This window comes from Manacus candei, unplaced genomic scaffold (assembly GCF_025592945.1).
Source record: "Manacus candei isolate 608988 ecotype Guabito, Panama unplaced genomic scaffold, ASM2559294v1 h1tg000077l, whole genome shotgun sequence".
In the NCBI taxonomy this organism is placed as follows: domain Eukaryota; kingdom Metazoa; phylum Chordata; class Aves; order Passeriformes; family Pipridae; genus Manacus; species Manacus candei.
In genome coordinates this window covers 1,318,156-1,338,135 of record NW_026138125.1, presented here as the reverse complement: position 1 = coordinate 1,338,135, position 19,980 = coordinate 1,318,156, and the positions used below count along the sequence as shown (strand labels likewise).

Here is a 19,980-nt window from a genome sequence, read left to right as displayed (position 1 = left end):
AGAAATATTGTCTGCTGTGAATATTCTTCCCATATCATTAGCCTTGAGTTATCCTCCGTGAGCCGTACTCTGTACGGCTGCTGTGTATCTTCTGCCTGCGCTGAACTCTCTGCTCTTCTTCTTGTGGCACAAACCAAGGATTACTCAGCACTGGGTAGGATATGGTTATATAACACTAAGGACAGTAATTAGACAATTTAGTCAGAACAATGTATTTTTTTGCCAGTAATTTGTTTCTTGGGCGTTTTCCAGGTATTACATATGGCCAACCAGACAGAACCCCTCTGTTCTCTGAGTAATTCCCCCCATTTTTTCACAAGGATAGAGATATTTCATTTAAACCTTTGCAGCCTCCCTTTGTGGCATCTGCTTATTTATCACTGTCTTTAAGATCTGTTTTCCACTTGGTAATGTTCATATTTTTGGTCCCTTGGTTACTGCTATTGTAAATTATTATCCAGTAAGATTTATAGCTGTGAGATTTGTACAAATAACCTGTCTCCCCCATTTAATGGCTTAACACTAAGACACCTTTGTTATTTACTAATGAAGCTGTACGAGTAATTTCTATATAAATTTTTGCAGGTGTGTCATGAAAATTTAGGTCAGCAATGGAACTATGTCAGACTGTCTGACAGGCTACAAATTGCCCTGCACTATAGGCACAAAGCGTATAGGTGGTGAACCCACTGCAGCTTTACAATGATTTAACCTGTTCTTAGACATTAGAACCCCATCACTGAGTGAGTATAATGTAGTACCACTTAAAATGCTTGTGGGTTTTTTTAACTGATTTGTTATCACATTTAAATTCACAAGGAAAAAGTTAATTTAATTTCATTTCCGTTTAACAAAGTCATATGGAAAAGGCTGTATATACATTCTTTACTTCCAATAGCATTTTCTTATAACTTTTAAGTTTATTTCACTACTCCTCTTCAATTACATTTAGCTACTTTTGGAAGAGGGTTTTAAAATCATTAGCTACCCTTTTATATGATGTTCTTTGTTTAAAAGAAAAAAAGATTAGACCATACCTTATGTAGCTTTATCCAGGTCGTGCTGTATGTTGGGGCTTGAGTTTTTTGGTCCCATGTTTTAAGAATTAGCAACATCCATATGCTATTTGCCTCTGAGAACTGTTGGTAAAATTAATGACACTTTTATCACTCTCATATTTGTTTGATTGCTACTCAGTTTTTAAAAACATATTCATTGTCATAGTATTTCAGTAAATAGATTCAAATACACTCTATCCTGCTGATAGGGATCCTTCTCTCAGCCAAAACAAGAAAACAAGCAGCTGCAGAGCCAAGTCCTTTCCTGCCCAAGAGGTTGAAACATTAAGGGATGGGTGACAAATTGTCCCCTTGATTCGTTTCATGCTTCCCGTGTCTGCACTCAAGGAGGAGTAGTCGCAGATCTCAAATATAATTTTTACATTTATTTTGAATGGAGATGAAGAAAAAGAGCTTGGAAAGAGCGGGTGGGTGTTTACTTTTCAATATGCTGACATCTGTGAGTCAAGTAAGGGTAGCTCAGTGTGATGGGATATTCTGAAATATAAAATGAAACTTTCTATCTCTGTGTAAAATTGCTGTACAAAACTGATGGGACTGGATTGTTAGGATCGTTATTTTGATTTTTTTAATGATTTTTCCTGAACTAAATCTTAAATTTTTCCTAAAAGTGTGTTTTGTGTGTATAATTAAATAAATAACTTTTTGTGACATTTCAGCGTGAGAAGCTGATACATGAGTTGGAGGAAGAAAGACATTTGAGACTCAAGAGTGAAAAAAGATTACGGGAGGTGACACTGGAGTCAGAACGGAGCCGGGCTCAGATGCGTGGGCTGCAAGAACAGTTTTCCAGGTATGTTGCAAAAGTAAACTGTGTTCAAAATGGGAACATACTTTCCCCCAAATGGGAAGAACATACTTTGGTGCAGAAACTTTGATCAGACCTGTTGATAACTTGAACGGATATAATCTAGGGCAAAAACTGCTCTTCCTCTGAAGTTCTGTGAACATAACAGGCTCTTGGATAAATGATCATTAGCATCCTTAAAAGGCTTATGCCATCATTCTATGTGATGAGGAAAATTTTCATTTCTAGAAATTTTGCATTTGTTGTAATTCCCAACAGTTTTCTAAGTGTAGGTGTTCACTTCTTGAAAAGTACATGCCATTGATAAGTCAGTATGCAGTTGGTTGTTTCTGTTAAACAACATGAATGGGTTTGATCAATCTGAATAAAGAGAAAAAAAAAAAGAAAAATTATGCCTTTTAGCAGCTGGGTGCTCATCCTGCTTGGACATGCTTTGAATTTCTTCTTGCCCTGCCTGGGCCAGAGCTTTGGGCTAGACCAGAACTCCACTTACATGAGAACCAGCTTAGAGCTGGGATTTAAGACAAACCGTTCATCCGACAGCAGTAAGGTTTCGAGATATTTATTGTTTTCATGATACATGATGAGATCTTGTACATCAAATATGGTTTTTTTATTGTTTTTGTCACATGAACAGAAATGAAACGATCAAAAAAATCAAAAGATACAATGGCATTTTGTGTTGCATATTTTCCATCAAGACTGAATATTAACTTATTCCCTTGGACCACTGAATCATTGAAAAGTACAAGTTCAGTTTAATAAAGTGAAAAAAACTGGGGGGTGGTGTTTTTTTCAATGGTTATGTTTGTTGGGGTCTTTAGGGCTTTCTGTTTGTGCATTTTTTATGGGTTTTTTCCTCAGTGTTTGCCATGTGACTCTTCTGATTTGAATCTGTGTTTCTAGGCAACACTGCAAAAACCATTGATAGCAGTAATAAAATTTGTTCTCATCTGTTATTTTGTGTTTGTAAAATTTGCATTAATTCTCTTCAGAATCCAAAAAACTGTTTAAAAAAACCACAAAGTGCTCAGTTAAGTCTGAAGTTCTTCAACAAAAGTGCTAAGGATATTTCTTTTTCAGTTTTCTGTTGTTCCTCTTTTATGATCCTTCATTTCAATTTTACTTATTCTAATGAGACTCCTGGAGTAATATACACAAAATAAATCCACCCTATGAGTATTCTTGCTTAGAATATTTTGCTCTATTGTATATTAATCTTTGTTTAAGGGAGAATTTCCCCAGGTCCTTTTTTTTAGAACAGTATTATTGCTACACTAACTAGAAACCTTTGAAATAAACTTTGAAGATGATGGAGCCATGATTTAGAAAAGAAGGGGTGAGGGGAAGCCAGTCTGCAGAGTGATGCACCCAGTAACTCTATAAAATTTTAACTGTTACGTATTCAGACTCTTCATTATTCCTGTGAAACTGCAGTAGTCTGATTAATTTCTACCATGTTTCTGAAAAGAATAACTATTTTATTAGTTAGGATCCCTGAAGTCCACTATCTTCAAATTAATCCATTCTTTTTCTTCTGTTACTATTTGCAGTTGAGCTTGCTCTGATCTATCAAGAAGCAGAGGGATGCAAGTTCTTTGAATTAAAGTTGTTTGTCTCTTTATCTTTGTACCTCTGATTCAGATAAAGGCGAATACCTTCTAAATCAGCATTATGTTCTTTTTAAGGCTGTCTGCACTTTGGCTAAACTGTTTGAAGGCAAACTTAAATATCACTTTTCATTAATGGCAACTTGGTTATTCCTGTGAGGAAAACTGCCGTTGGCCTCATCACGCTGTGGTTTTATTTTAGTGTAGACCAGATGCTAGGAAGGGAATGAGTCACTTAAATATTTTATTTGCTTTTAAAAAATATTTGTTTTGATGCATATTAAAGTGGGGGTTTTTTGCTGATATTTAGTAAAATATTAAGATATTTACTTGCACGAACAGACTTTCTTCCTAAACAAGTGTATTTTTTTCTTAATCTGCTTGAACAAATAATGAAACTGGCAACTGGATAATCTTGTACTACTTAGAGATTCTGTATTGTTTGAAGGATTTGAGACTTTTTTTCTCAATTTGAACACAATTAAATGGGACAAGACAGGTGGTGATGGGAGATGATGTTAAAATCAAGTGAATTGGAAGTACTTTAGAAGAAGATGGCTAGAGAATAATACTTTACATTTAAACATCCTGTCTTTCAGAAGCAAATAGACTAAAGTAAGGACATGTATGATAACATAAATCTTTTAAATATGTGTAATTCCTGAACTCAGTGAATATACATACACATTTCTACATACAGATGCAGAGCAGTGGTTTAAACTGATTTGGCAAAAGTTTCTTTACATTTTAAACTATTTTCTTTGCATGTTTGAAAGAATGAAACATGATAGTTGATAAACTGTAAGTTGATCTTTGTAATCAGGGGAGCAAAGCTGCCTGTTCCTAAATGAAATTGTGTGAAAACTTTACTCTGTCATATAAGCACATAGTTTAAGATTGAGAACTTCAGAAGGTGAGGAGTTTTCCTATTGATTGACGTTTCTGTTCTTACCAAGTAAGCAATATTTCAGGCTAGGAGTCTGAAATAAATCGAAGTTCTCTTTCTTAACATCTGTATAAATCTGCCAGAGCCTTAAAGTGACACAGTAGTTAGTTTGATAAATATGTGATAGCTCCTGAAAGAGCTTTTAAAACTAAGTTTCTTTTCCAGAATTGTACAGTGGTGTGTCTCTGTAGTTTTAAGTTTGCTTTCTCATTTTGTTGGAGGTGAATATGTTTAAGGTGTGAAGAAACTGTACAAGAAAATTTTTTAATGCTGAAGTTGTGTTTTTACACTGTAGTTGGGTGCAGTTATTTTTACGTTGCCTTAATATAGTCTCGCCTTGAGTTGAAGTACTTGATGTTTTCTTTCTTAAACCCACTGAGATCTGTTGCTTTGCTGCAGCTGTTACATTCTGTAAGGCTCTTTTTGGCCCAACAATGCATACTTGCATTTGCTCAAATGCACAGAAAGTAACCCTATAAATGCATATCAGCCCAGTTTCTACCAAGACAGTGCCATACAGTCTGACTATCTGGTTTTGAATGTTGACAACTGCCATTGTGTGTCACCATTTAGGTTAGTGGTGTGCCTGCTGCCTCTTTATCCAGCTAAATAAATTAGGCTAATTCTTTTTGGTTTGTTTTTTGTTTGTTTATTTTTGGGTGGGTTTTTTTGCTCTCTCACAGTTTAACATTAGTTCCTCCTCGAACATCTCACATCTTGGACATTAGGGAAGAAAATATGCTGTGTCTCGTGTACCTCCTTGTTCTTGGTTTCAGCTGTGCTTTTCCTGCTTTCAACATTTTCCTACAACAGTAGGAACAGAAATACAACAGTTTTGCCTGAAGCAGTAGGTGTGATTCATAGTATCGTTCTAAAAAGCACACTAATAGATACAATATAAATTGTTCACATTTCCCTGCTGCACATCAGTAAGCAATAGAAATTGTTGTCTGTTGAGTGCATACAGTTCATGTGACTGAACTGGGATTAAATATTAAAGCAGTAAAAGAGGTAGCTTTGCTTAAGTTACTTTGATTACTATTTTGGTCTGAATTAAATAGGTTTAATAAACGCTATTATAAAGTATATCTCTATACAGTAATTGAAAAGGGTGTTATCAGATCTTAAAAATCCCTTTTGGGTAAATTTCAAAAATCTTTCAGTTAAGGTTGTGGTGTTTATTGGTATCAATGTGTGTGACTGGAGAACTGCCTCAGGCTTTTAAGAATAGATGTTATTGGAAGAATAGGAAATGGTCCTTGTTTGATCTTCCAGGGTCCTGTGAATGGGATGAGTGCAATTCTCATTAGACTGTATTTCAGCATTCCCCTCACATTAATATTGACTGTAGGGTTAAGCCTGTCACTTCTGACAAGGGGGAAAATGACTACTACAAATCCGGCAACACTTGGCATAAAAGGACTGTGTGGCTGTTGGTTTAGGCACATCCTTCACGGTTTTCTCCAATTATTGTTAATTCCCCTTGCTCCTTTCTGTCTTGTCAGCAGATGACTGGAAATGATAACTGTTTCCCCAGCAGCTGCCATCAGGAGATTTTTTGCATTGCATCAGTATGTTGATGTTGCATCATCACATCTTAATTTCTAACCTCTGCTTGACCTAGAGGTCAGACCTCCTTGCACTTTTGTGGCCTTACTGACATGCCTGGTAATCCACATACAACAAAGACCCTGTCTGGGAAATATAAACTAGTAGGACACATCAGTAGCCCCTGTGTTTGGTATGTTTGTCGAATGTCCACCATTAATAACATTTTGATCTCAATTCTGGAGAGATTAAAATGCTCTCCTAGCACCCATTGATGGTATTCCTTTGATTCTCTCATAGCAGGGATGAATAAAATACTATGTGGGAATTCACTCCTTTTCTCAGAGGAAGATAACAGAAGAAACTGTCTACAATTGAGCTATTTTGTGTAGTTCTGCGGTCATCTGCTATCATCCTCCCTGCAAGCCCTGTTTGTAGGGTTATTTTGGGAAGTAGATTGCCCCAAAAATGGAGTTTGTATCAAAGGCTGACCCTGTCATCCTGCCCCGTGCACTTGCTTCCTGCTTTGCTGCTGACTGTGAGATGGCCACTGTCAAACACCTTGTGGCAGGTTGACCTGGACTGGCTGCCAAGTGTCCACCCAGCTATTCTCTCACTCACCATCCTCAAGAGGACTGTGGGAGAAAAGAATAAGAAAAAACCCTCATGGGTTGAGTAAAGGTCAAGGAGATCACTCACCAGGTACCATCAAGGGGAAAGTAGACTTGACTTGGAAAAGATTAATTTAACTCATTGCCAGTTAAATACAATGTAGGATAGTAAGAAACAATGACAAAACTAATAATGCTTTCTCCCACCCCTCCCTTCTTCCCAGACTCAACTTCATTCCTATATTCCTGACTCTTTGACCTCCACCCTGAGCAACATGTTGTGTGGTAGCATTATGGGGGGAGCTGATGCAATCAGTGCAAAACACTTGGTCTCTGCCACTGCTTCCTCCTCACACCTTTTCCCTGCTCTAGTGTGGAGTCTGTCCCACTGGGGTCTGTGACTGCTGGGAGGCCTCTCAGCTGTCTGCTGTAAGGGAGGTGAGACCGATGCCTGCTCAGGCACGAGCTCTGGAGCTGCCACTCTCCGTGTGCTGTCACTGCAGGACTGCTGAGCCCTTGGCTGAACTCACTGAGCCTCGGGACGTGGTGTGAATGCTGCTTTACTGGGGCTTTGACCTAATGCTCAGGATATCGATCCTGTCTTTGGATTAGAATTGACAGAGTTAAAGAATGAAGTTTCTTTTAGATTAACACTGAAGGGGTGAGTATATTAGTATTTTTATTTATGTACATGTACAACACTTAGGCACATATTTAATCTCTAATAGTTACTCAGAACTGTCAAGCACTATTCTAAGTAAGATCAAGGAGCTTTTGTGTGAATAGTTTTCATCTGGAAGAAAATAAGGGAATGGTTTTACTAAATCCATGAAATTAAGCCCAGAGGAGATTTCCCCAAGTTGTATATGGAGTTTGACCCCACTCAGTTTCTGGGCTACTTTGAACTAAATATTCTGGTTTCCTGTTGTTTGACCAATAAGTAGTAAAAAATAAATGTTATGATTTTTCATAAACTCTTCAGTTCTGTGTATGAATACAGTGGTTTTGAAAGTACATACACATGAGAAATATCTTCAAAGAATTTGTTATCTAAATTTTCTTCAAAAACTAAATTCCCATTCTCATGCTAGAAGCCATCAGATTGAAATATGTTTTCATATGGAAGTTGAGAAAGAACCAAAGCAATGAGGTCAGAGTGGCTGCAGAGGACTGAAGAACCAGTGTAAACTTGAAACACAGAAGTCATACCAGGACCAGAAGTTATAGAAAACTATATTGCGTAATGTATTTTGACTTGTGTAACACTTTTAGAGAGCAAAGGATTACTTTACTTCAGGCATTTTAGAGATGCACAGAGAAGTACATGCAGTTCTCCATCTTCTGTGGACTCTTAAGGCACTGAAGCTACATTAAGAGCCAGCCCTGTTTCAGAACCCTGATGTGCACTAGTAAATCATGTGGTGGTGTTTCATGGCAGCTCTTAGTTGCTGAAAGCTTCTTGCAAGGGATCCAGAGAAATGGGTAAATTTTATCTTTCATCTGTGTACTCAGAAAATCCTGGGTTTGGTTTATATTTATCTGTTTGCTCACAGTGTGCATCATACTTATATTTCTGTAAGGTTGCATCTATTGCCTTTTCCTGATTTATCAGAGCATGAAATTATATTCTGCTTCCTCTGTTCTAGCTAGCACTATAATTTAATAGGATATCATCAGTTTTTTCCCTTTGCATAATGTGATAGATTAAGACAAAAGTAGCACTTGGTTATAGTGTAATCCTTTGGATTGCCCTGTCATTTAAAACACACAGGACAGAGACTAACATAGAAAATTATATCAACTTTTCACCATAGTTTAACAGTAGGTTACCAATGCTGATATACAGGTCCAAACATCACATAGAATCTACTCCATACATTGATTTTTGTAGTAAAAAGATGGTTTGCATATTCTTTGCACTCCCATACCATAGTCCTGACCAAGCAGAAACTATCTGTATTAGGTAGCATGTGATATGTATCCGTCATCTCTCTTCTTATATGACTGTTTCATTCCCAAAGTGAGAGCTGATGTTGAAGAAAGCTCCCAGAAGCTTGGGAGTAAGAGCAGGGATTCCTGTGCAGATGTAGTGATGGGGTTTATAGAACCTTTTATGTCAGAGGGCAGTGAACACTTTATTTTGGTGAGATTGCAAACTTCCTTGCTACTGGTGTTTAAATAGATTGAGATTCATGTGTGATGTTTATGTACTATGAAATCCTGTACCTGTTGAAGTTCACAACTCTGTGTGTTTTATTTTGCACAGTAATAGGTACATTTTTGCAGTTATTTCTAACTACAGATAATTGTCCATTGTAAAACATGTTTAAATTTATGAAAGGACAGTGCTGATACAGGAACTAAGTGCTATGACTGAGTAATGTTGCTGCCCAAGAGCTGTGTGGTCATGTGTGGTAAGATGTTTCCAAGACAGATAGAAGGTAGATCATTGTCAGGAAGACTTCTGTTACTTATTGTGATTTGCTGATCTTATGAATGTATTTTTGAAATTGCATTGGAGCATGCAAAGTTGCAGACTTTCTTTCCTGTGTAACTTACCACAGTTTGGTTTCTTTCCAATGTAGGAAATCAGAAAAGTCATAGATGTGTCACGTGCTATTCTACAGTTCCTTAATGCCATAGAAGGTAAAGAGATGACTCAGACCCAACACATTCCTTCCCATGATTAATGACATTTCCTCCATGACCATTCTAAGGGGATTCCACAATTTTTAACACATGGATAACCCTTGCATCTTTGTTGCTGCATGGATCTCCATCCCCTACCTCCACTGGGACAGCAGACTGGAGGATGTTGCTAGCACACTGTCCCTTAAACACTAATGTGCTGCCCCCAGGCTTATCTCCAATGAGATAAGCCTTTTTTTTTTATTATTTCCTGGGAAGGGAGAGGATATGATACAGAAATGATAGAAAGTTTTGAAACCTCCATTGCATGTGCCTTTCACAACTGGTGGTCTTCCCCATCCTTCTGTCAGTCATATGTGTGCTGTCCACACTTTGAAACTAATTTCTTCACAGTGAAACTTTCTACTGGAGAGACACACATTTTTAAAATCAGTATGTATAAAACTGATCTTCTGATTTCACGATTAGCTTGAAGTGGCCACCCAAATAACATTGGATTATCCCATTTTAGTTTATTGATCCTCTCAGACTTGTGGTTCCTTTTGTCATATGGTTGGAAAGCCATGTCCGATATGCAATTTGCAGATTATAGACTGTTTCTCTTTACTAATGGATCATAGAGAAACGTGAGTTTATGATCACAATTTTTGTGGTTGTTTTTCTGTGAGATGCTTGAGATGGCTTGTATTAGTAATTTTTCTGTACTATAAAACTTGTGTTGTAAACTGTAAATGTATCTTCAATGCGCAGTGATGTGTATTCAGATTGATGGTGGTAGGTACAGAGCAAATTAAACCATGAGGGAATTCTATGATTAAAAAGCTGACATAAAATCAAATTATCTTCATAGTTATACTTCTCCTTTATGAGCATGATTGGAATCTTCAAAGGTTCATTGGTTGACTGAGTGTAAGTTTTACCTTTACAATTTTACAACAAACTAAACCAGGGAGCCTACACTCCCGTTCTAATTGCAAGCAGATAAAATCTGATCCAGAAAAGTGCTCACCCTTTTTAAGATATTGGTGTGTCTTTTGCACATCTGATCAAGTAAGTGTCCATGGTGGGGGAGTTGGAAGTAGATGATCTCGAGGTCTTTTCCAACCCAAACCATTCCAAACCAAACTATTCCATGATTCTATGATTCTGCTCTCATTCCGCACAGAAGGAAAAGTGTTTCATGTACCTTTGGGGAGTTCAGTGCCTTAAATAGCACAGAGCTACAGATTTTGAGGTGAAGGTCATGAAATCCTGACAGTTGTCTCTCTGAGTAGAATAATAGAAAAATACTTTGTTTTGTACAGATTTAAAACAAGGTTTTCTGGTTTTCATGTGTATATGAGGCAGGGAGGAGAAAAGGTCTTTCTTAAAAGTACTCTAAAGGAAATGGTATAGGAAAACAGGCACAAAACCGTCCCTGTCTTGATATTGCCTGTTGTACCCAAAGGTGGGCCCTGTAGATTGTGACTTTTGCTGTCCTCAGTGATAAACTTTTATAGAACCATATCTTTGCTCACGGTTTGCATTGCTGGCTTTCTAATGCTGGTGTGCAAGTAAAGAGGTGGTCTTTAAATGTAACCAATACATAATGTGTAAATATAATGAGTTTGTCATCTTGCTCTGCATAACCTTTTAAGTATCTACACTAACTAATGAAAATAGAATAATTTATCTGCCTGACTTGAGGTGGTAATGCATTTTTTCAACATACTAGCAATTCATAGTCTGCATAGGTAGGAATGTTTCACGGGAGAATTATTATGGTAATTTTAATTTTATCTTAGAACTTGTAATTAATACACAGTATTGTTCTAATGTAACAGGCCATGCAGCAGGTCAGTTGTTTGTCAGTGCTTGAAATTGGGCAGTGCAACTTAAAAATTTAGTTTTAATCTTATTCTTTTTATCAAAATGTTTTGGGTATGTGTTTTGTCTATGCACACATTTTAAATATGAAAATAAAAACAAATAAATAATCACTGCAGTAAAAAGTTGCAGTGAATGTAGTTAAAGCTGAAAAGATATTGTGTTAGGTGCAAACGTTTGTGGGGTTTTGTTTCTCAGGGCATATGATAAACATGAAGACAACAGGTTTGGATTTGTTTTCCTTGAATAGGCTTATAGAACTAGTTCTGATTATTCATCCCTTACTCTGATACTACATTTTCATAGATATTCTACAGGTGCATCCTCATGGATTTATGTCCTGAAGGCATAAGAAATTTGTTTCAGCTGCATGGATGTTGCTTGTGCATTTCCTTGGTATATGTCACATAGAGGAAAAAATGGGACTCAAAAAAGAAAAGATGCTTGGTTTTAGTCCACCAGTATCAGTAAGGAGAGCTGTGAGGTCTTTCTTCTGCTTCTCACTGAGTTTGAATCTGGACTTAGCAGAGGGAATGTCCCTGGAAAGGAATAGGCATCTCCCTTCTTAAGGATGAAGACATTCATTGAGGACAAATGGAACAGTTTTGTCATCTGACATGATCCAAACTATTCAAGTAAATAAAACTGGTGGTCCAAATCCTCGCCAGCTCCTCAAAGGTGTCAGCTAGCCACACTAAAAATGGGTTATGGCAGAAAGGGACCTCAGTAATTACTGTGGGCTTTACCTGTAAGAGGTTTATTGCTTACAATCTTGGTATTTTTTGCAGTGTCATTAATCATGCTGAAGTTATATGACTATTATTGTCATATAACTCCATGGGGATTCTGTTACAATTTAGTAACAATTACTGTCTGCTAGTTCAGATAGCTTTTGTTGTACAGCATTGCCAAAAATCTTAATGTGATTATCTTTGGTCATAATGTGTGCTTCATATTGCAGATACTGTAAGCAAATGTAAATTGATTTGACTGATTTTCTCAGTGTAACATGGTTTTAATTCCATGTGCAGGGCCTGCCCCATAATCTCAAATTTTGCTAATTGGGCACTACTACCCTTCAGTCAAATTGTGTATTAAATAGCATTAATTAAATATGTATTTCAGAAAGCATCTATCTTCTAAGCATGAATTATAATAACTACACATACGTTATCCTGAAAACAATGTCCAAAGGATGTCCGTAGAGTGTTGTGTCGCAAAAAACAATGAACTCCTCTTGTGAAAACCAGATAATTAAGGATATGCTGTAAAAGGATGTAGAGAAACTACAAATCCTGTTCAGAACTAGTCATATCATAGAGATCACTGTGTATTTTAGGTTGTTGATCCACACTCTTAGTTTACATTATACCTTGGAGAAGATTTTTCTTTTGCATCATTCTGTTTTGAGACAACTGCATCCCAGTTCAATTGCTTTCTTCAAGATAAGGGATTTTACTCTTCTTGGTTTTTACCACCATTCCAGATAGGAAGGAAAAAGTGTCATGCCAAGGAGGAGTTGCATTTGTCATGAGAAAAGTGGTTAGGAGGAGATGGGAGATGGTGAGGCTTAACACTGCAAGGGAACAGAGATTTCTGTAGCCTCTTGTTTTGGCACAGGAAGTTGTGCTGCATTTTAGAACTTGACATAACTTTTTATGCAATTGTTTTTAATCCTTCCTTTTGTCCTTCTATGTTTTTGGGATTTAATTGTCCATTTTTTCAAGCTAGTACATAGCAGAGAAAGCATATCCTGCCGTACATCATGCCTGGATTGGAAATCCAGGCCAACTGTGTGTTTTGAGCTAAGTTTTCATTCTCTAGGAATACAGATTAGATCATTAAGTTGTAGTACCCTTATCGGTGTTAGCAAGCTGCAGTCTATTAATTGAGTGAATGCAGCATGGGTTGATACACTGTCTCACCTGACCAGAAGGTAACATTTTTCTGTCTTTAGCTATAGGTTTTATCTTTCATCCTAAGCCTTTTTAGAGGCACTGTGTTGATTGTGGTTTTATTGCTATGTTTCGTTTGTCTTCAGCTGGCAGATTTTTTCCGGCTTGTGTCTGCTAACCGCAAGAAAGCTAATCATGGGTTGTGTCTAGATGATAAGCAAGTAACAATAAGCCTTTGTGTATATTAGTTTTTAACTGGAAAAATCAGTAAGAAAATGGAAAATTCTGACCAATTCTACTACTTTCTGAAAGGCGGGTAAGGCAGAGCAAGGTAATGAGTAGATTAAGAAGCCATGGAGTTGACTGACTTAATTACAGTTACAATTACAGTCTATCTAAGTAGGTCTGTGTTAAAAGTGGTCTACAGTGGAGATCCCTCCCACTGGCTTGTTGGATGCAAGTTTATCTCAGAATCTTCTCAAGTACTGTACATGTCTGCTGCTACTGCATTTTTATTCTCAAACTGCAGAGAAAAAATACAAAACAATCCAAATCCCAATGCCTTAAAAGGTAAATGTCTGTCAAATTCAGTTCTTATATCTTAGTCTCAGCCCTTCACATAGAAAAGAGCTCATTTTGTCTAAGCCTATGCTGTAGTGAGTAGTGGGAGGGTATGTTATATTGGTGTGAATTTAATGTAGAATGTTAAAGAAATACTGAGTTTCACGGAGGTCATTTGGATTAATTTCTGAAGTATTTGTTAAAGACAATTTTAGTGTATACAGGGGAGAATAATGGGCCACTGGTTTCACTAGTTTTGTACTTTAGTGGGTATTCTTGTTGTAAAAATTCTTTAAATATTCATTCAGCTCTTTTAGTTATATACTGAATTGTTGAAATTTATAGCATTGAAAAATAATGAGCAATGTTTTTCTATTTTCTATTCCAGACTTGCCTGCATTTCACTGCGAGCCCTATGTTGTGTATTTTATGACATATTTAGTGTTTATTGCAGTGCTATATATATATTCTCAATCAGTGTGTTTGTAATAGCACAATTATATGGCAACTGCAATGTGAAACACAGACATCATGATCCATTGTAGTGCTGGCAGGATGAGAAATGTCAACTGAGGTTGTTGTAAGAGGTTTCCTAATCCTGTTGAACTAAAGAGTGAGATTCTTTCTGAATTGTTGCCATCTGGAGTATATAAAAATTTGAAATAACCTTTTATCATTAGGTTGGCACATTTTACTGGAACAATATTGGCATTGATGAAGTTCTAATGAAATGAAATACTGTGCACTGAGAAAAACTCACTGCTTAATTATTTTGTCTAAGTTCTTTAGAACCCTCCCCTCCAGATTATGAAGATTATTGAGTAGTTATAATGTTTTAAATCTAAAAGATAGAGAATCTTTGTTTACAATAAGCCGACATTTTAAAATGGATATTAATCTAGTTATAAATAAAAACCAACATTGTATGTGATGGAGAATAATTTGTAAATCATAGTATAATCAGGTAATTTAATTCACTTTCTCTATTTTCTTGACTTGCTCTACTTATTTGACAGGTATTTGTTGCCCATAAATTTTTGGGTCTAAAATTAGGCCAAGAGGCTTCATACCCCACCTTGTCAGAAGCAATTGTGGCATAGAATCTTTCCTTAATCTGATCATGACCACTGTAGAATAGTTGTTCTGTCCAACTGTTGCCATTGCACATCTGTTCTGTACTGAACTGCTCTTATCTGTAGTGCATATAATAATGCTCAGTTTATGCATGTTGGCTCTTATATCAGGTTCATTTTATAAATACCTACTGACTAATCCTGTCCTCACCAAATTTGGGCTTTACCAGACTAAATTTGCCCAGCTTGGTTATCTTGACTCTCTCCTGGGCCTGTTGTGATACAAGTTAATTCATTCTTGAAGACGTGCACTGAACATGCATTTCACATTGGTCTGATACCAATTTCACAGGTATTGCGTGCCTGTTACTGCCATCTTTCTAGAGCAGTTGCATTGAACTTAGTTGCTGTCTTTTGGATAGGAGGAGAGCATTGCCAGGAAATACAGCTGGCACCCAGTAAGTTGCCTACAGGCACCTATAGATGGATTGTTTGAGTCTAAATGCCTGGGCTTTCTTTAGCAAGACCCTTATAGGTAGTGGAAGCACAGGCTAAGTTATAAACATTGGTGTTCACACTGCCCCCACACCTTCCTTCCTGATCTGTTCTATGTCTTCTCTTGCTGCTGTCCTGAACCCTTTCCTGTCTTCTCTTACTGTACTTCCTGCAGTCTCTGGTTGTCTGAATTCTCTTTCACTTAAAACACCCACTGGAATTTCTGAATGGCCAGTATTATAATTCTTGCATTCAGGAGAGACTGATACTTGCTGAGTATCTGCTCTTTCGCAAAGATGTGTGGTTAGGCAAACTTCTAGTTAAAAATAATGATTCTGATGTTGGAATCTTTATCACCTTGAAACTTCAGTTTGTCCCTTAGTTCTCCTTTTGAAGGGTTAATCATCATGTTTTTCAGAGAACTAGATGACAGTCCTCTTCACTGTTCAGATTAAACAATATGAAGGCTGAGAGGTAGTGCTGGATTTAGAAGAGGAAGGATTAGGACTGTTTAATTGTTTTGAGGATGTGATTTCATTCTATCATGCTTAAGTTGAAGTGGGCCAGTGATTTTGTGATCCCATAAATATAGTAGATAAGAATATGTTTTATTTTAAGCATCTTGTTTGGTCTCTCTATATTCTTATGTAATTCTAACAGAAATTTATGTCTGCAGTATTGAGATTAATTTAATGTTTAAAAAGTGCTAGCCAATTCTTGTGCTAAATCTGTTTATTTCTGCTACACAGATAAACTCCAAACATTGCTGATTATTCTGTAAATTATATTGCTCTTGATTTCATAAACGCATTGGGATTAAATAAAAGAGATGAGTATCATATTCTCTATCTTTTATTTCTTAATGTTTTGCATTTAAACTTTTCAGTTAAACCTCTAAATGTACCTACTGTTATCTGTTGTGTGTATGTACTGTTGCTCAAGCTGGTAATACACAAGAGAACATTTTAGGCATTCTGAGCCTTTGCTTGATTTACCTGCTTTGTTATGATTTTCCAAGACAAGTGCCAGTTTTACAGTTGACTAATAACCTGTAAAGCTACAGACATACATTAAAAAGAAAAATAGCAGTACTCCTCCCACCAGAATATTTAGAGGTGAGTCCAAACTGGAGTGGTGGCTAACGTGTACCTGAGCTAGCATTCAGTGGGTCACACAGCACCAGAACTAGTGTCTGCATCAGTATATTCTCTAAGCCTGTTCCCCAGAGAATGTCCTCTTGGCTGCCCTGCAGGGAGCTCCTTGATGCAGTGCTGTTGGTCAGGGTCAAAGCCAGCTCACTGAAAGTTAGCTTGGTTATCTGAGCTACAGCATTGCTTTTGGTGAAGAGCATGCATCTCCTGCAGAAATAGCATTCAGCAAATTATGTAGGAAGATAAGCAGAGAGGAGAAATAATCACAGTTTCTGAAATTTAAAATCTGCATTTGAAAAATACATTAATTTAATAAACTGTACTAACAGTTTCATTGCCTTCCTGGTCCATGGAAATAGAGAAGATTTGTAAAGATTGGTAGTGTCTCATGTTACAGAAGCTGATACAAGTCTAATGAACTAATAATTCAGACTGTACGTAGCTCGAAATCTTATGTTTCTGACCTGGAGAGACATTCATTTCATGTAAACATGTTTCACCCTTTGTTTTTCTGTATATAAATCAGTTGGCTTTAAAAGAAGATTATGAAAATGATTAAAAATCTCTTGAGATTTGTTTCCTCTGTTGTCTTCTAAATGGAAATACTGATGTTTTACAGCTAAGCAAACAGAGAAATTCTGAACAATTCACTAATAATACAGCTGTGAAATTATATATAGCATTAAGAAATAGAATAGGAAGTATTTAAATGCCGAAAGAAAACCTCGGTAACTGAAACTCTATTCCATCTACCAGGTAAAAAAAAGATATGTGTGTGAATGAAGGGACACAACTGAACTCTAAACAGATGCCAAGTCTTTCACAGACAGACTGCATTTAATGGAAGCCATAGAAATGTTTAAGTGGCTGCTGACCCCATTATTTCTAACCCCATACCCAGTATCAGATCATCAGATTTCATGTCTTTCAAAGTACTCGTATGTGTATGCTCATAAAAAATCTGCCTTGTGGACCTCTGAGAAGAGCCCTGTATATATGTAATCCTGCATGTTCTTTGGTATTGTGTCCTTAATTAATGAGGAAAAAAGACCACGGTCTACCTGAATCTGGTGTGATTAATGAAAATTGCAGACTTCTATTACAAAATGGGATCTGTGGGCAGAGACAGTGATTATACCATAGTAAACGTATGCCTTTGCTCAGACACAGCCAACTAACTCCCACTGAAAGGGATCGGAGCAGTCAGTGCTGAGGAAACCGAGCAGGAAAAGGGGAGACTCTTTGTATTTCTTGTCTCCCTTTCTGGAATCAAGAATGGTAAATTCAGTTAACTTGTGCTTAGTGAGGAAGCAAATACTGAAATGTTTGTTCTCAGTAATTTTAAATGATATTTTTAAAAGTGTATTTGAAAACAAAGCATTTCTTACAAAATTTTGGGGTTTGTGATGGTTCTTTAAAATTTAGAAGGTTCAGAACAAGATCATAAGAGCTTCCATGGGTGTTTAAAAAACAACAGAATAAATTCCTCAGTGAGATGTGGGTAGAGCAAGGTCTCCTCTCTTTTAAGAAAATAACCTTATAAACAGGCCACCTGAAAAATGTTTGTGTGTTTATTTTTAAGGGGGGGGCTTGGAAGAGTAGGTGGCTTCATTTTATCACCTTTTTTTATGAGTGGAGTGAAGGGTTGAGAGTGAAAAGTCTTGAATTCATTACATTGTTCACTGTGGACCTCTTTTGCATGGATTCTTGATGAAGCAGGTGTACCTGGGGCATCATCAGGACTTACTCTGGGTACTGCAGCTGAGGGAGTTGAGAGCCAAATAACCCAGCAGATGTCCGAGATTGGGATTTCAGTCCCCATCTTCATGTATTCCATGGAGGCAGCAGAAGAAAATACCAGGGAAAACAGAAGCAAATTTGTTTGTCATAAATATATGTAATTTTTTATACATGGAACTTCTCATCTGTAGAATTCGTAGTGTTTTGCAAAGTAAATCTTTGTTTTTTCAGTAAAGCTATGTCATGCCTGAGACAAAAGATCCCAATCTTGACTCTGATGAACTTCATAAGGTGCATAATAGCATTGAGTTCTTCATCAGGCATTGAATGCTTGCCTAAAAAACATAGTGAAGTAGCAGTTGATCAAACCTATTAAACAACACTGAATGCATTTTTAAAAATACTAAAAAAATATTGAAATCTCACATGAAAAATGGGTAGATGGGAGAGAACAGTGTTGCTGAATGTCAGGAGACTTTTCCTGTCTGAATTTCCAAGCTACATGATCTTACCACCAGTATGCTACTGATAATATAAGACCTTTTACAAATACATTTTCTAAAAACCCTAAATTAAAAAATACCTGATGCACATTTCCAAAGATGCCTGTCCAGTGTAATGAAGTTTTCAGTCAGCACCAGTCTTCTTGGTAATCAAGAGTTACCTGGTGCTCTAAGTCTGTAGGCTCCCAAATCAGCTTAAGAAGAAAATCTTTGGAAAGAACAAGAAAAAAAAATCAATCTGCCATATAATTTTGAGTAATTTTGGGTTTCAGAATTCATTGTGGCATAGATGATGCTATTCCAGTAAACAAGTTGCAGGTCCAGTACAGAATATTACTTAGTGAAAGCATGTTCTGATTGAGTTCTGTTAAAGCTGATTTAAAGGGTTTATTGTATTAAATACTACAACAGAGATACCTCACTTTCTGATAAACAGAGTAATGGCAGATCATATCTTTGTAATTTCTGAACACAGTAGATTATTATAAATGTCATTAATTCACTGCAAAGAGAACAAAACGATATGAAAGAAGTTGAAGAGCAAGAATATTAAATAAAAGATGGGGGCAGGAACTCTTCTTGTCACATGCCTGGCTTTCCTTTTTGGGGTTTAAGAAAGTCTGGCTATTAGGATGTGGATTAGTGGAAGATTCATTCTTCTTCCTGATGTAGGTCAGACACTAGCTAACATGTGGTGAAGAAAAAGCCTGTTTTCCCCAGCAGCAAGTGGAAACAGGAGCTCTGCGGACTTTGAAACAGAGGACCAGACAGGATGAGTAGTTTTGATGTCCGGTGTGCTATGCAACAGATTTGAAATGTATGAGTAATGAAGGCTTCATGCAGAAGAATCTCTGCACAGTGTGGGGCCACGTTAATGCTTTTTTTAAAAGCAGCTCAGTTCCTGAGTAGCCTTTTGTGAGAAGTGATTTGTCCAAGTCAGAAAAAGGAACTGGCAATGTCCCGGAACGTGCACAAGAGGAGTGTCCCCGGGAGAGCCTATTCACAGGAGCCTGACTTTAATTTCATGCTAAGAGAGGCTGTTTGCAGGTATTGCATCTTTCTGGAGAAACTTTTCTTATTGATTGTGTTAAGTCTGAGAGAATTTAGGATGGATGAGAAGTTCATAAAGCTGATTATATACTAATAGTTAGAGTTCACACTTGTGTACAATCAATTTGAAGAGGTCTTACGACCCCTTTTGCAGCATTTAGAATGCTGGTCAGAGGAACTGTTTCTTCTTTTAGTGTTTTTTTTATATGAAATCTCATCATTTTTCATGCCATGAAAAGCATATAACTCTGATGTGTAGCATTGTGTGATTTATACAAACCACAAATTTAATTTACCCATGGTTTAGATACTTTTATTTTAATAGCTTCATAGATTTATTTGGGCTAGTTCCATTGCTACAAAAGTGTTCAGGCAGCTTTCTTAATCTCATTTGC

The 19,980-nt window shown here is 36.9% G+C and overlaps 1 protein-coding gene across 5 annotated transcripts in view; it reads left to right on the top strand.

The window, feature by feature from the left end:
- NCKAP5 (NCK associated protein 5) overlaps nt 1–19,980 on the top strand; it is a 370,644-nt gene that overhangs the window by 187,256 nt on the left and 163,408 nt on the right. For all 5 annotated transcript variants that reach the window (XM_051810233.1, XM_051810235.1, XM_051810236.1 and 2 more), the window contains exon 5: nt 1,739–1,872. In XM_051810233.1, the coding sequence (XP_051666193.1) occupies nt 1,739–1,872 (134 nt within the window). The remainder of the gene's footprint in view (nt 1–1,738; nt 1,873–19,980) is intronic.